Genomic DNA, 22,509 nt, shown 5'->3' with positions numbered 1-22,509 from the left:
AAAATAATCTTAACTTTTTTCCAATTCAGTTGCACAACGTTTAAAAAACACTTGTCTAGGGTAAACATTTTGAAATGAAAACGTACTACTCCTTAGAATATACCGAGATTTTGTCGATATTGGTATTGACCTTGCACTTATTTCTTTGTTTATATAGTTTATTCAGTTACATTAGTTTGTTTGTATTCTTACCGATTCCAATTTCAAAATAGTATTCGAATTTATAAGTGACTTTGATATGTATAGATTCATATTTATAATATATTATAGAAAAACAAAGGATATGGGGTATCCATCCATGACAAAAAAATCAGTACATGCACAGCAAAAAAAAAAACACACAAAAAACAAAGGAACAGCTCTTTTATTTCTGTTCTTCATCTCAAAGTCACAGTGAGGCCTTCAACACGGAGAAAAAATACTCTCACCTCACTGCAAGTTTAAGACGACCCCTAGCACCGACTTGAGCGGAATTTTTTGCAAAAATAATTGTATTACAAACCTGCAAATGACGACTATGGATTCATTATCTTCACGTGTAGTCCTGGAGACCTTTTCCATGAAATCAGCCATAGTCTTTGTTGAGTTTGGCATCATGTTATTATCTCCCCAATCGTTATAAACAAAAACAGTTATGGGTCTTTCTTCTTTCTTGTTCTACAACATATTTTGAAATATATACATACCATGCAAAAACTCAGCTAAATGCTATCGTATCGTATTTAAAGTGCCGTGAAATTGTTAATATATATATATTAGTGGTACAATCCTTTAATGTAATAGATATGCGGTTTTAAAATAAACATTCAGAGGAAACTGTAGGCTACAAGAAGCATGTATCGTTCACCTGACAATGTTTGCATAAAATTGAAACATTGCAACAATAATATTTGATTTGAATAGAGAATCTGTTTGCCAAAATTTTGTCGTTCTGATCGTTTTTGCTGGACAGCGTTTTTGTCTATCCATTATAATTTTCGACACAATAGGCAAAATTTAAATGTATCCATATGACATCATACCCTGCTCGCACTATGCCATTTCCTTGTTCAGTGAATCCAGATATCTTGATCAAAACACTCATTTGACATTTCACAACAAATTGTATATATGTATACTAAGTTTCGGATTGATGTCATCACAACTTCAAAGTCATCTTCATTAAACCATATTTTTAACCTTACGGTAAGAACGGACCGACGGATAGACGGAAGCACAGACTGGAAATCACAATGCCCACTCGAAGGCTGATTATACAAATGCATAAAGAACGGGATACTTTTGTGAATTAGGGAACTACAACTCGTGTAAGGAGTGGATATTCGTAATATAGACTATTTGTAGATCTTTTGTTTCTGATTATTTTTGATATTTTAAGTTTTAGTCTATCGATGATATTCTTTAAGATATTGGGTAAAACATTTAAATTAGTAACAAAAGAGGGACGAAAGATACCAGAGGGACATTTAAACTCATAGATTGAAAACAAACTGACAACGCCATGGCCAAAATAAAAAGACAAACAGACAAACAAAAGTACAGATGACACAACATAGAAAACTAAAGTCTAAGCAACACGAACCCCACCAAAAACTGGGGGTGATCTCGACAACTGATCATGTAAAGGTAATAACTCCGATAATGAGTCGCCTGACGGCTTCTGCCATTTGAATTATTTGTAGATCTAAAATATCTTGCTGAGGATTGTACTGGTGTTTAAAGTTTATAAATATACTATTAGTTTTCAAAAAAAAACGCAAACATGATTAAAATTGTTTTGCAGAGGAATTACTCCTATAAGTAGTACACTGGTGAATTCGATCATTTTAACATTTGAGTCCAGTACACTTGTGTTTCGGTATGATTATAATTTATAAATTAACTGTTTACAAATCTTTGAAGTGTACGAAATGCTAAGAATTTTCTACACCAGGAATATATTACCTTAGCTGTATTTGACAAAACCATTCTGAATTTTGGGTCCTTAATGCTCTTTACTCGTACTTGATTGGCCTTTAAATTTATTTTAACGACTGTAACTGATGGGTCTTTTGTAAAGGAAACGTGCGACTGTCGTACAGAATTATAAGCCTTGTATCTTTGATAAGTTGTTTTTACTTATTTGGATATCTTATTGTGCTGATCAATTTCTCTCTATATACCATAAATTTTACCCAGAACGAAGAAAGGGTAAAATCATCATCAACGGGCAATAACTTTAATAAGTAGTCGACTGTCTATTCTATCATGTTGACTCATTTGCCAATCTTGTGGAACCGATCATTTTGCTGTTAAGGTTTGTCTTTATTTATGATAGCGTTCAACATTACAACAAAAACTCAACAATAATAAAACTGCTTTTAAAGAGGATATAAAATTCACGCTCACCGTTGAAATTTGATTTAATATATACTTAAACGTACTTCAGAAATACAAAAGTTCCATAGAAAACAATACAAAATTATGTATCAAATTGTTATAAATTATCACCATTTAGTGTTTAGAGTGTATTTCTGACTGGGCGCCATCTGATTAACCATCGACATGACCCATGCAAACTGTCGATGGTCAATTGACCCGTTATTATTATAAATATAAACAGAAAGATAAGCCTATAATAGGTAGACAGGTCAGCCATTGCAACAGTTTAATGTCGATTTGTTTTTAGTTCTGTGTGATCGTATTGCATAGAGAAAAACATAAATTAAGTATAAATCACAAACTCATAATCTGCATAAGACTGATTATTTGCAGACCGAACCAATCACCAGAAATCGGTCTTCCTTCCCTAGTTTCAATTTTTTGCTGAAATTTATTTTTAATCACTGGACTTGTTGATCACATGCGCAAACCATCTCCTACCAAGGGTCAACTTATTGGTTTCATGAATATTAACTCAAATCAGGTCAAATTGTTGTCTTGCAAGACAATGATATATCAGCAATGTTTTCTACCTTATTTTAACAAAATTAAACCAAAGATTGTCTCATATATAACAATATTCATTTATTTATACAAGACTTGCATTTATCCCATTAATCAATGTTCCATTATGGCGGCCAGCTTTGTTGGTAGGAAGGTGATATCTTGTTTTGAGTATTCATCAAAAAGAGTGCAACACAACGACATAAATGACCTAATGACATCAAGAGATCAATGTATTAATTCCAACAATCGACAGGTGTTATATACTGTGTTAGGCTCTAAAACAGCTCTTAAACCGTTGTCGCTAAACTTAACAGAGACGATAAAAAAGATTTCATGAACACCAAGTTTAACGAAATACAAAAAAAAATAAAATAATTACAACTTTAAGATATAAATAAAGACAACCAATGACCATATGAAAATAAGGGTGTGTGGTATGATTGCCAAAGAGACAACTATTCACCAAAGTTCAAATGAAGTGGATGTAATAACAGGCAACCATACGGCCTTCAACAATGAGAAAACCCCATACTGTATATTCGGCTATACAAGGCTCGACATAAAAAGTTAAACAATTCAAACGAGAAAACTAACATCATAATTTATAACAAACAATTTACGAAAAACAAATATGACAGACATGAACCAACGACAACCACTGAGTGACAGGCTTCTTACCATTGAAAGGGACATAAAGAATGTGGCGGGGTTAAACATGTTTGTGAGCATTCAGCTCTCCCCTTACCTTGGATAATGGTGTAACAGCACAACATAAGAACAAACTGTAAAATTCAGTTGCAAAAATTGGCTTAACTCAAAAGACACAAATACAACTTACATAAAACATGTCAAACTGTTCCCAGACTTTTAAAATGTTCGTATTTGGTTGCCAATTGCTTTAAGGTCAGTAGCAAATATTTCATGCATATCATGACGATCTAAAATTCGAAATGACGCCTGTATTTTACCTTTCTGTTCAAAATATTTGACATCTTCATTTGTATCAATTATTTCAAACAACCGATACATTCCTCGAAATCTACTGGAAGCTCACTCAATTTAATAACATTAATATCAAAACAATAAAAAATAGTTTAAATCTACCTTATGTCTTAGTGAAATTGTTAATTTATCTTGTAATACATTTGACGAATTTCTGCTTATGATGAAATTATCGTTGCTGAATCTGTGGTAAGTATTGCTCGGTATTACATCCTAGAAAAGACAAAATAAATAATATGAAGTTTGAGTAGTAATTAATTAAGGTTAATTAACTTATCTGTGCGTTCAAGTTTGCGGTTTGGTGGATTACTTTAGAAAACAAAATACTAAAAGTTGTTAATACATATGTGTACCTTGGTTTATTTTTACACTACAAATGGAAAGTTCATGCATACTCACAAAGTGTATGCTCAGCAAGGATCTAGAGTCGTGTAATCTCTTGTGAGTATTGATGGTTCTGTCTTATGCTATGCATATATATATAAATATGGGGTTTCCATCGTGCTAGAAATTTGGAACTCATTCATAAATGCTTTTGTAGATTTGTATTAAAATAAGGTAAAAACGTACCTGAATGTTTTCTATATGGCAAACCTTTCCCTCTATTTATTACCAGAAAACTTAAAGTTTTGAAATACTTGAAACATAGTGTTATAAAAAAACAAAGGTTGTATACGATGTTTATAGACAATTATATAAATATGCTAACAATGGTTATGTAAACTGGCCTCCACTGTCCCAGGTTAGGGGGTTGGTTGAGCGCTCACAAACATGTTTAACCCCGCCACATTTTTTATGTGCCTGTAGTTCAGTGGTTGTCGTTGGTTCATGTCTGTCATATTTGTTTTTCGTATATTGTTTTGTTATAAATTAGGCCGGTAGTTTTCTCAATTGAATTGTTTCATATTTTGCATGCCGGTGCCTTTTATAGCCGACTATAATGTATAGATTTTTCTCATTCGTGTAGGCCGTATGGTTGCCTATAATTGCTTACATCCACTTCATTTGAACTTTGGTAGATAGTTGTCTCATTGGCAATCATACAACATTTTCTTATTTTTGTATTTAAGAATGTCGTGATCTTTATTTGATCTTCGGTTAAATTATGTAGGATTAAGATGCTAGCACAATCTGTATGGATGCTATTTAAACTCGCAGTATACTTCAATACTTGCAGAAATGGTCAACAACTGCTCAAGAATGTAATAAACCTTGTATTTATAGTAGATTTAAATTTACTTATTGCTTTGAAAAATATCTTATCTTAATTTTAACGCTAATGTTTGTCTGTCACTAAAGTCAACACGGTGGAACATTGCAGTTATATGTTAAAATTTGTCGTTACCATAATATTCCGAGAGACAATCGTTTATTCTTATGCTGTTTAATGTATTTTATTGAAGACAAGTTTATTTTTTTCTAGTTTCTTGCTTATAGATATGGGCGAACACAAATTTGCCTAAAGGTTTATAAGTTATAGGTTTTGGCCTAATAATAATAAAATGTTGTATATACTTTAAGCGTCTAGCAAGTCTTTCACTATCAAATTATGAAATTATATAAAACAGCATGAGATTTCATACACTTTCATAACTTTACATTTGTTATAGAATTTTACTATTGTTCTCTGCTGTCTATCCATGTGTTACATCATGTAATACATGCTGTTCATTGCCCATAAAGATTCATTTTATAATTAGTTTGTCACAATTCTTGGACACAGATAGTTTATTTGGTTAAACGGTCGTTGAAGTAGCTTCATAACAAGAATGTATGTTCTAGAATTGAGACAGGCAAGTGAAAATAGATTTATTCATGAACAGAAATATGATAGTATTTCGTAATATACTGAAGGATTAAAAAACCAGACACACACAAGTGATGGAAGGTATTCGATGGAAACCAGAAGTGCAAATAAAGTATAAGAATTTTATTAATCTAATCAAGAACCCTTAAAGGGCATCATTTACAACAATATTAAGCACAATATGATTGGAAAAAAGAAAAACTAGATCCTAATATAATACTATCATATTATGGACAGGATCAGAGCCTAACACATCATGTGTCTTACATAACTATTACAATAATTTCATAATAATTAAATATTATTTTATATATTTTGTATCCACCTGGATCTTATTTCTAAACACTTAATTATATAATTGCCTAGGCACATAAGAGTTGGTAAATGCTCATTTGTGAACAGCCAGAAATATTTTTTATCCTTGGGTAATTCTTTAAAATTATTACAAAAACTGTTTACTTTATCCCATAATAATGTTCTCTGTTCGTTATATAAAGGACAACTTACTGTGAAATGGGTCTCATCTTCAATAGAATTTGATCCATGTGATAGGCAGTGATGACATAGACGCTGACTTCTCTCTATGTATTTTTTACTATATCTATCTTTCTCAATTTTAAGATCATGTGCACTTATTCTCGATTTACATATAGCTCTTCTTATATTAAAATCTTTAATTGATAAATAAGCCTCCTTTACGAAGTCAGTCTTGAGGTTGAAATAATTTTCTAATTTACTATCACCTTGTGATAAGGTATCAGATCTTTTGATAAATAGCATTAACGGTGTCTATATCAATGGAGATTAATGCAATGAATTTATTTCACCTAAAATTCATTCCAAATCTTGCATGGTCAATTCAATAAAAAAAAAAACACTCACTTTGTTGAAGAAATATTTTTAAATTAAGATTGCCTAAAGTTACTATATATTAGTTTTAACATTGTAATTCGTTTGCAGAATGTGGGAAAAAATCCCCTCTTCCTCAAAAACATGTATAATGTACAAAAAAACTTGAATATAATTTCCATTTTTACGAAATTACATGGGCAAATCTCATGGCAAAAAATGAAAAACATCTTTCATCTGAAATCTATCTTACAGCAGATTCGACATGCACTTATTTTATACTGAAGGGAATTTAAGTACATTATTGTATTCATAAAAGTTTACAGGTTATGTAAAAGTCAATTGTGCTTAATTTAATATTTTAAGTCTTTATAGTTTACCTCATCTAATTTTTCTAAAATAACCATGGTTCTGCAATCATTGTCATAGATCAGGGACCACAAATCACCGATAGTACTTTGTAATGGATACTGTGTAACAAGAATATTTTTTCCCTCTCTAAAACTCTGGAAAAAAATTAAACTGTCGTATTGAAATATCATTTTATGATGTTAAAGTGTACAGTAAAAAGGTAATGGTTGAAGGCTGTATGATGTTTCCAACTAGAGGCAGGAAGGAATATGCATCGCCCGTCTTGCAATAATGAATAATACTGAAGCAGGCCGATAAAGAAACACATTAATGTAAACATAATTATGTTCTCTCAAATCTGAAAAGTAATGCAGATGTTGCTGTTTCTTTGAATATATTTTATTCAATATAAATTATATCATCCTATAGGATCTTATGTAAAATTAATATTCCGCGATAGTAGCAATAATTGATTTTTGTCGGTAGTATCTCAAGAAAATTTGATATCCAACTTTCTAAGCATACAACACCCATAGAACTTTAAAACTATTAATTCCTTGGGTTAACGACTGTACGCCAATTCTGCTTTCAATCTAGTTCAAATAGGCCTAATCAATTATATTTTTAATTATGTATTGAAAATAGTAAAGCAGGTCGTCAATATTGATTTGCAGAACGGATCCTCATGTCTCTTTTATAATTTGCACAGTTCACAAAAATCGGAATTTATCTATTATAGTTTATTGAAAGTTATGACCTCTTTGTAAAGATAAGGAGATGGAGTATGTTTGGCAATGAGACAACTATCCATCCGAGTCAAAGTGACGTGAATGTAAGCAAATTCGTTCGTTTGATCGTCATTCGGCGAAAACATTATCAAACAAAACCTAGTAAGAATGAATTTCTCATGTTTCGTTGTCCAAGAAATTTCGATTCTAAATGTACAGATGATAGACAGACAATACGTACACAAAGATTTACAGGAATGGCTCGCTCTGGTCTTGTGGGCTTAACGATCTGAGAACTTGTACTATTAGTTGAACTTTAATTTGAAGAGAGCATTTGGCACATAAGGACAACTACATACGTGATGATAGGTTACATTTAGATACTTATATACCATTTTTTACATCCACCAGTGCCCGAGGGTATCATCAGCTCAATAGTCGGTACTTCGGTACGGACATGATTATAACAGGTCTCTCTTACATTATCCCTTAATAAATTTACCAAATATTAAGAAACTAAGGTTTCAACTATCTCAAGCAAAGTTTAACTTAGAAGATTTGGTTATTATGTTGATGTCCTTTTTTTTGTCATATAGCTCTTCAACTTTTCGGATTATACATCCTTGGCTTTCAAATATTCGGCTTTGGACGTTCCCGATGAAGGTAAACCAAGAAAGGCGCTTCAGACGCAAAACAAATATAAAATGTTGTTTTAATCTTTAAAGTCCTGGGTCGATACCGCTGCGGGTGGACTATCAGTCCCCAAGGGTATCAACAGACTAGTAGTCGGTACTTCGATACTGACATGATTTATAACAAACCCACGGTGGGTAAGGTTGTCCTGCGAGAGAACGTTCTGTGCTGGTGATTCGGTCCTGACTGGTGCTAGTGGGTCCTGATTCTGTGCTGGTGGGTTTGTTTACATTGTATCAGAACGGCAATAAAACAACCGTTCTGTTGCTTAATTTTTCTCTGATACGTACTAAGTACCATGCGAGGTATATTACAACCATTTGTTTATTGCAAAAGTCGTGCAAATTCGCCAAACGAAATTGTCCTGATGACGTGCTGGTGATTAGAAAAACGGTCCTGGTTCTGTGCATTTACATTTTAGTTAAAAGTTGCAAATATTCAAGATAATTTATGCAGAAAACTTGTGTAATTGATAGAAAATATACCTAGCATATATTTGGTGGATATTTCATATGAGCAAAATTGAGTCTATTTTGTTTTAATTTAATTTTTGAGAGGGGGGCAAGATCTTTTCTGTTAAGGTGTTTTAGGCATTTGTAAACTTTTGTTAACTGTTATTGACCAAAATAGATGTTATCTGTTTTCTTAAAATTTACATTTCTGTTAACTGTTATTATGAAAAAATTACCCCTGTTAACTGGTTTTTTTTTAAATTTTTAAATGCACGGTCTTCTGTTTTTCTCATTTAAGATAATTTAAATTGCCGTTATCGGTATTCAGTATTTTAAATTTACTGTTATCTGTTTTGAGCAAGATAAAAAAAATTTGACATGTTAATGGAACCCCTCTTGGCCCCCTTTCGAGATAAGAAAATGACCATCAAAATACGGTGTAAAATATCCAATACTTATGTGGTATGCTTGCAAATAGACAAATTTCCATCAGAAACCAAATGACGTAGGTGTTAACAACTATACGTCACCGTACGACCTCCAACAATGACGCGAAAAATCAAAATGTAAAAGGTTTTGCATAAAAATGGTGAGCATAAATATAGAATAAAGAACCTTTTTTTACTAAGTTGATCACATCAAACTATCAGGCTGAACACTTCTATCATGAGTTTAGATAATAAATTAGGTGTAGCCTAATCATCCTGGATATTGTTTCTCTGACAATTTTGTGCGATACTCTAGATACTTTTTTTTTTATTCAACCAAATGAATCTCAGCCTTGTTTCTGCGCGTAAGAATCATGTGTCCTCACCCTGTCACGGTGAAAGTTGCTAAGCTTGGAATAGTTTTGAAATTCAAAAATTGCTGATAAAAAATGATTTGATGCAGATGATCAAGAACGATTTTATTACTGCAGATGATAATTTTACCCTGAAAACATTTTCGAAGAGGAGGGAGGGGGGTTCCCGTAAGATATCATAGTTGTACTTCAAAAGAAAAATGTATCTATTAGCTATTAAGCCTCATTTGCTGTACCTTTAAGCCTTTTGTCAAAATAAAATTATTGTCTGATCTGTTGACAGGGGGGATTTTGGAAAGTTAAAAAGTTAAAAAAAAACACTAAAAAAAATTATTTAAACATTTCATGGAAGGGCAGACTAGAATTTGTCAAGGAATGAAGACTAATTGACCTAGATAACATAAAAAAATTTTTCAATTATGCATTTTTAAGATCCAAAAGTAAAGTCTGTTGTCAAGGGCTTTTGATAAAAAGTTAAGGTGGAGTTAGTGAACGATGTATCCTACTTTTCTTTTTTTTTTAAATATATTTCATGTGTAAAAATAAAATATACCTAATTTTTAATTGAAAGTGAGTGAAAAATGAGTGAACGAAAAAAAATACCACTAAGAAATACACTTTTAGTTAAATATTTGTAATAGCACGAAGCTTTGTGTTTCAAACACACCTTCTATGTAGTAATGACTCATTACAAAGGTATTTCACTTCACCCATTTATTTCATTTTTTGACACTGTGAATTCTCAATGTTATTATATCAACATGTAGCCTTAATATCGAATCTAAAGCCAGATATATCAAACATTTTTTTATATTATACGCTTTCAGGACATAACAATCACATCAAACACGCCTGAACGTAAAATGTGTACTCGACTGCCTCTTAACGATAAGATAATTGCCAATTTTTAGACCCCCCCCCCCCCCCCCCCAAAAAAAAATGTACTGTTGCCGGGGGCAGAGATGCAAATAGATGTTTTTCAAGATCAATATTTTATCTTTTCGTGTATTTTTAGTTTCAGTTGAATTTATGCTTATGCATCTTAAAGATCCGGAAGTATTTGCACCTACCGAAATCGGCTGTTTGTTTAATGTGTCTTTAATTTAAAATTTACAAATATCTCGTAGCTTCATACTACCAATTGAGTATAAACAAGTAAATAAGATGCAAAACATCTTAAATTATACACCTACATTTAACGTTTAAAGGCCATAAAAACAGTTTTAAACAATCCAAAATACAAAATTCTCTAATAAAGAGTTCAATTTTTTGGATATCAACCTGTTTCTCTCCAAGCGCACCTGGATCAAGGGACCGTGTGAGCTATTGATTATCCGTACTTAAAAAAAATCTTCTCTGAAATTACAGGACCAAATGTTACCAAATGAATTTTCCTGAGGGAATCTTTGAAAAACAATATTCATCAACAACCATGACCACTGTTTGTTAGAATATATTCGAGTTGTAGAACTGCAGTTTTTGGTTTATATCATAAAAGTTCAAGCAGTTAGAGTAAAACTTACCGAGTAAAAAAATTCAACAGGCCAATGTCTTTCTACCTTGCACTTTTCAGAAAATTGAGAACATTTACCGAAAATTTATCAGCAATACAAGATTTTGACCAACACAGTTTCCATTCAACACAAATATTCTTGTTGCCATGAATCATTTTAAATGCAAAAATAACAGTTGCAGCCTTTAGTTTGTTTATTTATATATGTATATGCATATATGAAGGGTAGCAGGGTGTGAAATCCATGACATCTGAAATAAATACTATGCATAGATCTAGAAATTGGCAGATAATTATGACATTCTAAGTAAAAATTTACTCTCTTGTATTCGATTTTTTTGCAGTTTTGTTTTGTCTAAACAAATTGACACACAAAATGAATATATTATTATGGAATTTTTTAACTAAAAATGTTCGATACATTGGTAACACCGGTTACTAGGATAATTATCCAGTCAAGTATGAATTGGGTAAAATATTCCAGAAAAGAAGATGGGAATGTGAAAGTTTACGGGGTTTGGGAGCAACAGGATACCAACAGCTCCCATGGCTCGTCAGGGTGGAAGCTAAAAAATGGATCAAAGTCCATGAAAATTTGAGTTTAAACCTTTATTCATTTCAATAAAGTTATTGAGATTTTGTTGAAGATTTTACCACTTACTGCAACAGGAAAACTTTTAGAATTTAATGTAAAGAAGATGTAAAGTCTTTCGCCAAAAAAAATACTACAAATTTCTTCTAGTCCAATGTTTACCTCCATGAAATCTCCATCCCTTTATGATAAATAAATTGAAATGTAAAATACTATTTAGTATCTTCACCATGACTTTATAATGTCTGATATATACATATTTATGACAATAACTGTTGTGAGCACAAGATTCGCTGCACAGTTTCAAAGTTTTGCTAAACCAAAAATTAGAATGTGAACTTAAGTTTTGCGAAATCTGTTTGATGTGTACCGATTGATATTTTAATCTCAAGAGAACATGGTTTATCTATTAGTCGAAAATGTGGCTTTGAACTAGCTTTCAGTAGCTGCGAGTACTCTTGGTTCAATAATTTGTGTCTTTATGTTATTATTGTGTGTGCTAAGTGTTGTGTTGTTAAACCACTGTACCAATGAAGTTGAAAGGGGGAGGGGTTTGGTGGTTGGAGGTGGGGAGGGGTGTGAAGCGCAAACAAACATGTTAAGCCCTGTCACGAGTGCCCAAAACCAGTGATTGTCGCAGACGCTAGTTGCTATTTAGCTGTCATATTTGTTTTTTGTTCAAATTTGTATTTTAAATCAGGCCGCGGGTCTTCATTTTTTAATCGTTTTCATTTTTATAGCTAGTATTCGTTATGGTTTTTGCTCTTTGTTGAAGGTCATACTTTGACTTATTATTGTTCTCATCTTGTTCCATTCTAGTAAGTTGTTATCAGTTATGTATGAAAAGCAAGTCTAGGTCGTTTTTTTATCCAGTCGAAATGTATTGGAGACAATGTATATTATATTAAGGAAGAAATTAGAGGCACCAGTAGTTAGATCATCTGACCTCGTATATTCAACTGAAATAAACCAATCGTTATAAATGTAGCTTTACCGTAAGCACCTTTTAAAACTGTTTTAGTTAGCATATTATGTTGAGAATCATAAATTTAAGGGCATTTAATATCTTAAATAAAAACTATTCTAATTAAATATATTTTCATCTGATATTGGACGGAAGATGTTGCCTTTCTATATTATAAGTTACGATTAGTTGAAAACGCGTATTAAACAGCCAAATCGATGCACAAAAGTAAATATAGGAGTCACAAATCCGATTGAATACAATTATCTGCCCAATTTTATTGATTATGTAACGTTTGTTTCAAATAGGATGACCTTTTTACCAAAAATCACCAGCACCGTATCAGGACCCACCAGCACAATGCCAGGACCCACCAGCACAGAATCAGGACATATCTAAACTGAGAAAATGCACAATTTTGATAAATTGCACGGGTTTTTCACAAATTTTGTCGTATGGATTTGGGTATAGAAAGCGGACTCCAGGAGCATTTTTGTTTTATTATTTCAGTTCTAGATTTTCTAAAAATGAGCACTTTTTTGTTACGCTTACTGAAACTGTTTAGAGGGTCACATTTTTAATTGTTTGCCTTTGAACCCATAAGAAACAAAATTAAAACATATCAACTGTTTCCTTCCATTTTTTATTCGAGAAAATGTCAAAAATAATCATTTTCGTCTTTGTTTACATATTTTCAATGATCACCAGCACCAGTCAGGGCCAAATCACCAGCACAGAACATTCTCTCGCAGGACAACCTTACCCGCCGTGAAACCTTTATAAAATTGTCCGATAATAAATGTTTAAATTATTAAGAAACTAAGGTTTAAACTCCCTCAGGTAAGTTGCCTTAGAAGGATTTAGCTATTATTTATAGGTCCTTTTGGTCAAATAGTTCTTCAATTGTTTCGGTTCTTATAATCCTTGGCTTTCAAATATTCAGCTTAGAGCGTTCCCGATGAAGGCAAATCCAGAAAAGTGCTTGGAACGCATATATTTATAAAGTTTTATCACTGAAAATCAGGTATCCAAGATATCGTTAATGTAATCACCGTTAGATAGTAAATGAATATTGAAAATATGCTTTGGCCAAGATAAACTGTAATATAACATGATTGCAATCGTATGTGTATGTATGTGTATGCTGTGTTTAATGATGCTCACTCCTCTGTTTCAAAATAACAAGCTTTTTAAAAGATATAAATTGATAGTATATAAATAACTGAACTTAAAAGGCAGAAAAGTGGAAGGTCATTGTCCTTGTTTTTGAGATATAAGCAATTGAAAAATTGGCGGGAAATGATTCTCTCTATAATTTCTTAAATTTAACATTGGTACATTTTTATGAAAAAAACAAGGATTTTCAAAGATGGCTTTTTAAACTATATGTAATTAAGATATGAAAAGAAAAATAGGGGTTAGCGGGCACTACATGGATAAAACTAGAGGATTCTGAATATCTGACAAAAAATCAATAAAAAGAGTAGCGAACATTCTTAAATAAAATATTTGCAATTCATCGTTTTTGTTTGTATAAATGAACACATTATGATATAAAAATTAGAAGATGTAGTATGCTTGCCAATGAGACAACTCTTCACCAGAGACCAAATGACGTAAAAGTTAGCAACTACAGGATTAGTTCACTGAGCTAATATACGTCAGTTGGATAGCAAGAAAATAGGTAGTCTATGAACACACTGTAATGGCAATATGTTTCAACAATGTAGTAGCCCATAATTCTTTCCACAAATATTTAAGTGCTTCGTTATTTGACAAAAGCATAATTCTGTAGTAACAATGGTATTAACTTTAACGTGCATCTTAAACTTACTGGTATCTTCACAGCATTTATATAATCATTACTAGATCTCCCATACGACATAAGGTACGGCCTGTAATCATCATCTATGGAAAATAGCAAACACGTGTTTATTAATGTGGATAAAAGGAGATGGAGTATTATACAAAATAAAAACAATCAAATAACAGTGTTGTTCTTTCGTAAAATACTTAGATATCATGGGTTTTCCTTATTGTCAAAGGCCGTACGGGGACCTATAGTTGCTTACAGCCATATCATTATTGTTGCATTGGAATCATACAAGAGACATAAAATAAGAATTCTTCTCCGTAACGTTGTTTTTATTAATAAAACTTCCTTCGTGTGAATTACCATGCAAGAGTCTATTTTACAACTCTAATATCAAGTTTAAAATATTAGTGGAATTAGATCAATTTCCCAACCGTGCAAGAAATGTATAGGAGGACTTGGTAAATAAAAACCCCATAGTAGTTCAACATTACTCTACGTCAATTGGTATAATATTTGCTAAATAACTTACCAATATTTTACAGAATTATAGTGTATATGAAAATAAGGAGATGTGATATTATTGCCAATGAGACAACTATCCACCAAAGTTCACATAAAGTGGATGTAAGAAATTATAGGCAACCGTACGGCCTTCTACAATGAAAAAAACCCATACCGTATAGTCGGCTATAAAAGGCCCCAACATAAAAACTAACGGCATAATTTATAATAAAACAATTTACGAAAAATATATGACAGACAAGAACCGACGACAACCACTAAACTACAGGCTCCTGACTTGGGACAGGCATATAAAGAATGCGGTGGGGTTAAACATGACCTGGGACAGTGGTGTTACAGCACAACATAAGAACAAACTATAAAAATCAGTTGAAAAAGGCTTAACTCATCAGATCGATACAGAGCAGAAAACATGGTTAAATATGTTAGCGGGCTCTCAACCCCCCCCCCTAACATGGGAAAGTGGTGAAACAGTACAACATATGAACAAGCTATAAAAATCAGTTGAAAAGGGCTAAAGTTTTACCCTGATCGTATCTAAATTTCCGAGATCGGTAAACAACATCACCGTAAAAATGAGGATGTGCTATTCCGTTTGAAATAAATTCTAGATCTCTACCGGTATAGCCAAACTTGCAAACCAAATCTTTGTATCTACGGAAGAATAAAGTAAAGGTTTTAAGTAATTTGTGGTAACGAAATCCCTATAGTTGACTTTCAGGTTTAGAAATCTTTTTTGTGATTGCTCATTTCTTTGCAGATGAGTATAGATTTTAACCGAAAAAATAAAATCAATGTTCCAGAATGCTGCCACTTCACACACAAGACAATGCTGACCTTCAGGAACACTTGGGGCAGTTCACCCCCATGTTTTGGTAATTAATCTTTAGTTTTATGTGTATTGTTTTGTTATTGTCGTTTGTTTTTTTGTCGTTTTTTTGGGAGGGCCATGGTTTTATAAGACATGCATTTTGATTACCCGCTTGGTATCTTCTATATCTTTTTAGTTTTCAATTTCCTAACCTTGATTACACCAGGTTCCAAGATTTAATTAATCAGCAGAAACTGTCAGTTTGAAATAAAGTAACAATATCTTAATATAATTAATCGAGTTTTATGAGTAAAACTCCCTATATTATCTTATCTGAATAAATTTATACGACGCAAAATTTAGCTCTTCTACTTAAGTTTTACCAATTATTTTAGAATAATTTTAGAATCACGAGTTGGTTGACCGTTTTGGAATATTCGTTTCACAAATGACAACGGATATGTTCCAATTGTCGTAACTATAATCCCGTCCCCTTTTCCTCGAATGTTAACTACCGAATTAGATTTATCACCGGGTTTGTACTAACATAAGCAACACGATGGGTGCCACATGAAGAGCAGGCCGGAGCACCTGATATCACCCCCAGTTTTTGGTGGGGTTCGTGTTGCTCAGTCTTTAGTTTTCTATTTTGTGTATTGTGTACTGTTGTTAGTTTGTCTTTTTTCTTTTTTCTTTTTAGCAATGGCGTTGTCATTTTATTTTCGACTTATGAGTTTGAATGTCCCTTTGGTATCCTTCGCCTCTCTTTAAAACTATAGTCGATTGGTAAAATTTCGTCTAATTAAACCGTGAAAACGAATCAGCAAATTGGTTACATCAGAGTGAAGGGGCAATAAGGCCCTTTTTTGGCCCAAATATTATGGCAAATTTAAAAACTATTATACATATTCTTAAATTTGTCCTAACTACACTAAGGTACAAGGTGTTCAGAAAATCAAAACAAATTTCACATTTAATGAGTTAACATGGCAACAAACCATGACAAAATTTGTATATTCTGTAAAATTTCTTGATTTTCCTTGTTTTTTTATCAACTTTTAAATATATTTTAGATTGGCAAAGTATTTGCGCACTCAAGAAACAACTTTATATTTTGTGAGATTGTGTTAATAGTTATAATAAAGGTACTCTTAAATAATTTTTTTGTTTCCTGGCTGCGCACGATATTTCCACAATTGAAATAACGATGGAAAACTGTATAAATTCTGTACTTTTCATCGTATTCGTGAAAATTGTACATATCATGACGTAATCGTGACGTCATCAGATAAAAAATCTTATGTTTTTCATTTATATTTCTCGACTCTATGCATATGCAAACATTATGTGCCAATTTGAAATAGTTGTCAAACATTTTATATTCTTGGGACAAAACCGGGCTTTAATGCCCCTACTCCTTTAAAATTGGTGATAGAGTGACATAGTGTAACTATGCAAACATCATCAATCTACATTTAGCCGGATTGTAAGAAGTAAAACATTTAAATAGTGTTTGAAAAAAACTCTTACTCACGTGGTAAAATATTTTGAACAGCATTTTTTGAAACATTTTCCTTTCGTTTGCCAGCTTGGAATTTATTAGCCTCAATTGTAGGTTTTAAGTCCTGTAATTTCTGAAATAAAAAAGAAAGATATATTCATGAGTTGAGATTTTACCAAGAGTAATTGTATCAACAAATGATTTTATATGGAGAGGAACTGAATATATCATTGTTTTCATAAATCTTTCTGAATGACAGTTAAATGTATTTGTGTTCCAAATTTAATTTAAAAAGTGTAAGTCGTCGTTCCCAAGAAATATTTGGCTCTAAGCGTAGTTATTTTTTCATATTATGTAAGGTAAACGATTTTTGTTTACAGATTTAAACAAATATACATTACTGATAGATGTTGATATTTGTGTTTTGTAGAAAAAAATACGTCAATCTCTTGCACAAAATAAAGAAAGTTGATATTTAATGTTAGGTATTTTCAGGTATTTCAATCAAAATGTGTAAATCCTTGTTAGAATGAAGTTTGATTCTGTTTCCCGAATTATAATACATACTGCTAGTACAGAATAAATCACCTAGGGCCAAATTACAGATTTTAAACATGACTAAATTTATAACTTTTGTGAAGTAACAAGTTAAAATATACGAATGAGAGAAGTCTCAGTTATGTCTTAAAGTTTGCAAATCTTAAAACATTATTTTATTAGATACCGACACATTAAATGAAAACATAAAAATTGTAAAGACGATGGACCGAAAAGTGTTCGGTTGAATAGAGTTTAGTACGTTCAGTGACCCATGCATAATTTTTGTTTTTGAAATCTTTGAATGTATTTGATATATTCCATATTCTCAAGTTTCCTTCCAAATTATCTTCATTGTTTATATTTCGTTCCCCGATACACGAAGACGATATATTTGTACCCAAGAAGATAAATTCGTTTTGCACAACATATTATTTTAAACAAAATATATGGGATTCATGTATTTCTTTATAATTTTTGAAACAGAATTTTATTTGCTATCATTGTGCAAAACATTGAAAATAGTTTATCCTTCTTTTAAACCCCAAAACGGCCTTACATAAAATGAATTATCGAATATGTATTGTGAAACACGGGTCTATAAGACAAACAGTAGGTAATACAGAAGACCAATACACAGCTGCATGAGAACAATAATATCTAATACCGTTTTAAGTAGTGCCTCCAGGGGAAAGCCTATAAATATTCAAGTCAGAAAATATCAAAAATAAACAAAAATATTGTTTTCGTATTTTAGTTATAATTTAGATTAAGTGTAGACTCCCGAAAGGAAAATCCCACAGCATAGTTCTCTACTTGCTTTCTACACACAATCATTGCAACAAAAAGTTAATCTTAATTCATTTCAACAAGTAAAGCCACAATCCAAAATATGTCCTTATTATATATTTGTTGATGGTAAGTTTTGTGTTTTTTCATGTAACATCTATTCAAACTTGAAAGTCGAATCAATGTTATCAAAATTTACAAGCATAAACACTAACTTGATACTCCCTTTCAATAAGTCTTGAATCCAGCATATTCAAGAAATTTTGTCTAGGAATAGCTGATTGAGGTACGGTGAAAGCCTCTACTAAAACATCGTACACCGTCGCATATTGTTCCTGTAATTATAAAAATAAAATTGCTGTTACAACATTCTTCTGATTTTTGCTGTTTGTTCTTGTGTTATGTTGTATCACTATTGTCCAGGATGGAGAGATGGTTGGACGCCCGCAAACATTTTTTTTTAACTCTACCACATTCTGTGTGTGCCTGTTCCAAGTCAGGGTCCTGTATATCAGTGGTTGTTTTTTTGTTTTTTTTTTGTATATCATATTTAATTTGCGTTTGTTGTTTTGTAAATAACTTATGTCGTTTGTTTCTCATTTGAATTGTTTTGTGATGCCGGGGCCTTGTATAGTTGGCTATGTGGTATGGGTTTTGCTCATTATCAAGACCGTACCGTGATACATAATTGCTTACATCTATGCCAGTTTGTCTCATGTGGATGGTTGTATAGTAAGATTTTGTACTTTTACTAAATAAACTCATAACAGATACCAATCTTAAGCGGGGGCCTCGGTGGCCAAGTAGTCTAAGTAGTTCTACTACTGTAATCACTAGCCAGTCAACAATGAGGTTGTGAGTTCGAACCGCGCTCGTGCGGGTGCACTCGACTCCAATCTTAATTGACTAGGATTGTCAGTTTTCCTATCGAAGGTCGGTGGTTTTCTCCGGACACTCCGGCTTCCTCCACCAATAAAAACTGGCCTCCACGAAATAGCCCAAATGTGGCGCTTAAAAGTGGCGTTAAAACACCAACAATCAATCAAACAATCCAGTCTTAAACGACTATTCTGATCTATGTTGATGACGTTTAAACAACAATTTCCCAATGAAAAACAAAACATGGCAAAAGAATAATAATAATGAAAAAAACTAATAACAACAATAATTATAATGGAAATTAATAATAGATATTATTAGCATCGAAAAAAAGAAAAGATGTTATACAATATAAACGGAATTCATAAGATTTTTCTTATTCACATTCTTTTGTAATTTACTTAAGGATGTACTTAGGTCAGGTTCATGAATTTTTGTCAGATGTTCGGACTTCTTGGGTTTTTTCCTACGATACAAGGTAAAATATTTTGCCCCATATCACCCTTTTTTCTTTTCACAGAAGACTTCAATAGCTCATAGAAAGGTCATTACCAAAATTTAAGCAGATTCGAGATTTTTTTCTTACGATTTGAGACCCAAATAATGCCAATGCTAAATATGAGGTAAATGTCCGAGTCAGCCTTTTCCAGCCATTTTAAAAAAATCAAATATCGCAAAAAGGAGTTCCATAACCTATTATTATTTCTAGCTTATTTTGTTCCTTTACTAATGCTCTTCTGACTTATAGTATCAATTCTAAATTCTAAATTTTGTTAATTTCACCTAACTACATCCTTAAAAGGTTTTTAACATACCACAGTTTGGATCATATTCATTCTGTCTTGTCTCATCATATGTGTGTATTCCATAATATTAACAAACCCAGTTGTTTTGCCGTGTTCATATAATGCGTCCAGTGCTAAGAATGTTCCAGTTCTGCCAATCCCAGCACTGAAGAGATATTCAAAAGAACGAACAAAATGTTAAAAAAAATTGACAATGAAGACAATTTCTGTTAATTCGAATTTGAATAAAGAATTATAAAATTCCATTGAAAAAAATAAATGTATAGTTATTTAACAGAATAAAACATACAAACCTGCAGTGAACTACCATCGGTCCAGATCCATTAGTTGGCCTTGACTTCACTTTCCGGTAGAAATTTACTAAATGGGTTTTGTCAGGCACATCATGATCAGGCCATTGTGTAAAGTGGAATTGATGAACTGTTCTGTCGGTCTACAATTATTTTGGATAAGTTTATTATATTTTCTGTTTTCTGTATCTTAAAACAAATCTGAAGTGTGTACTATATAATTCACAGTTACTCTTCGAATACTAGTACACACAGGACAAAGGAGGAATACTGTTTGAAGAAATGATGTCAGATTTTAGACTGCAATATGATACATGTATACATTGCATCTTCAGTTAAAAGAATTTTAAAGATACTTCACAATAGAATATCTATACTTCTTGGTTTGATGTTCAATGTGTTCGTTTTTTTTCAGAAAAATACTGGGATACCTGGGGATATCCAAGAGATGATGCAAATTGTAATTGGGTAGCACAATGCAAACACAACAAAATGTTTCATTTTCAGCCATTTTGTGATACATCGTATTTGATTTGGCATTCCAACAGTTTTTCATTGGTGCGCACTAAAAAGTCTTATGAGCCTGGTATCTTCGATATTTTTTAACGTTCTACTTTAAAAGAAGCCAAGTAAAGCATTGCTAATCATCCCTAAAGTCACCTTAAATATAACAATTAGAATATGTGGTATGATTGCCAATGAGACAACACTGCACCAGAGACAAAATGATGTAGAAGGTAGCATCTATTGGTCTTTAACAATAAGCAAAACCCATACAGCATGCCAAGCTACACAAGGCCCTGAACTGACAAATGTAAAACAACTCAAACGAGAATGTATGTATAAAACAATATTCGAAAACTAAATATGATATACATCAATAGACGACAAACACTGAATTGTTAGGCCTGACAATGATAAACACAGTTTTTTGTTCATTTTCTGCGGATTACATTATACGAGAAAAGACAATAATCCACAAATAGTCATTCCGCGTCGAAGCAATGCTGAGGAAACCGATCAAAACATGAGCCTTCTCATGGGGTTTTTGATTATGTGATTACTTGGCTGTTTTTATTGTGATTATTTGATTACCAGACCAAATATTTCATGATTATTTGATTATTTGATAATGTAGGACTGTATTTTTGATTATTTGATTATCTTGTTTAACAAAATAATTAATGATTATGTGAATTTATTGTCAAACAATTTGTGATTATGTGATTACTTGGACACCCCCATGAGGGGCCTCAAACATATTAATACAGGTAACGAATACTTACGTGTTCACATGATAATTGTATACAGCGATAAATGTATACTGTATTTTCTTTTTCCTCTAACATTTCGAGTGTGAATTTACCAATCAAAACTTGTTTATGTGTTGACTCGGGCCAATATTGATCACACTTTTTCTAAAATGCAATATATATCATACAATATACATAATTAATATTTTTACTAATGGTAAAGTTCTCATGAAGTTCCTATATTTGACTATAATATACATAATTTTAGTATTTCTATAAATTGATATCATTGTATATTGCTCATTATGTTCCTATATTTCATATCATTGCGTATTGTCCATAAGATTCCTATATTTAGTATCATTGCGTATCGTCCATTACATTCCTATATTCCATATCAAAGTGTACTGTCCCAATATATTCCTATATATAATATCATTGCGTACTGTCCATAATATTCCTATATTTGATATCATTGTGTACTGTCTATAATATTCCTATATTTGATATCATTGTGTACTGTCTATAATATTCCTATATTTGATATCATTGTGTACTGTCTATAATTTTCCTATATTAAGTATCATTGTGTGATTTGCTGTGATCAAGTATTACAAAACTGTT

At 32.1% G+C, this 22,509-nt stretch overlaps 1 protein-coding gene across 4 annotated transcripts in view; it reads right to left on the bottom strand.

Annotated features, from left to right (window-relative positions):
- LOC127728931 (receptor-type tyrosine-protein phosphatase epsilon-like) overlaps nt 1-22,509 on the bottom strand; it is a 102,401-nt gene that overhangs the window by 6,144 nt on the left and 73,748 nt on the right. For all 4 annotated transcript variants that reach the window (XM_052236513.1, XM_052236521.1, XM_052236528.1 and 1 more), the window contains 9 exons: nt 21,919-22,050; nt 20,636-20,775; nt 20,352-20,487; nt 18,873-18,992; nt 17,365-17,464; nt 14,516-14,589; nt 6,967-7,092; nt 4,033-4,143; nt 503-657 (listed from right to left, as the gene is read on the bottom strand). In XM_052236513.1, the coding sequence (XP_052092473.1) occupies nt 503-657; nt 4,033-4,143; nt 6,967-7,092; nt 14,516-14,589; nt 17,365-17,464; nt 18,873-18,992; nt 20,352-20,487; nt 20,636-20,775; nt 21,919-22,050 (1,094 nt within the window). The remainder of the gene's footprint in view (nt 1-502; nt 658-4,032; nt 4,144-6,966; nt 7,093-14,515; nt 14,590-17,364; nt 17,465-18,872; nt 18,993-20,351; nt 20,488-20,635; nt 20,776-21,918; nt 22,051-22,509) is intronic.

Source organism: Mytilus californianus, unplaced genomic scaffold (genome assembly GCF_021869535.1).
Source record: "Mytilus californianus isolate M0D057914Y unplaced genomic scaffold, xbMytCali1.0.p SCAF_1, whole genome shotgun sequence".
Classification (NCBI taxonomy): Eukaryota; Metazoa; Mollusca; class Bivalvia; order Mytilida; family Mytilidae; genus Mytilus; species Mytilus californianus.
This window is presented reverse-complemented; position numbering and strand designations above follow the sequence as displayed.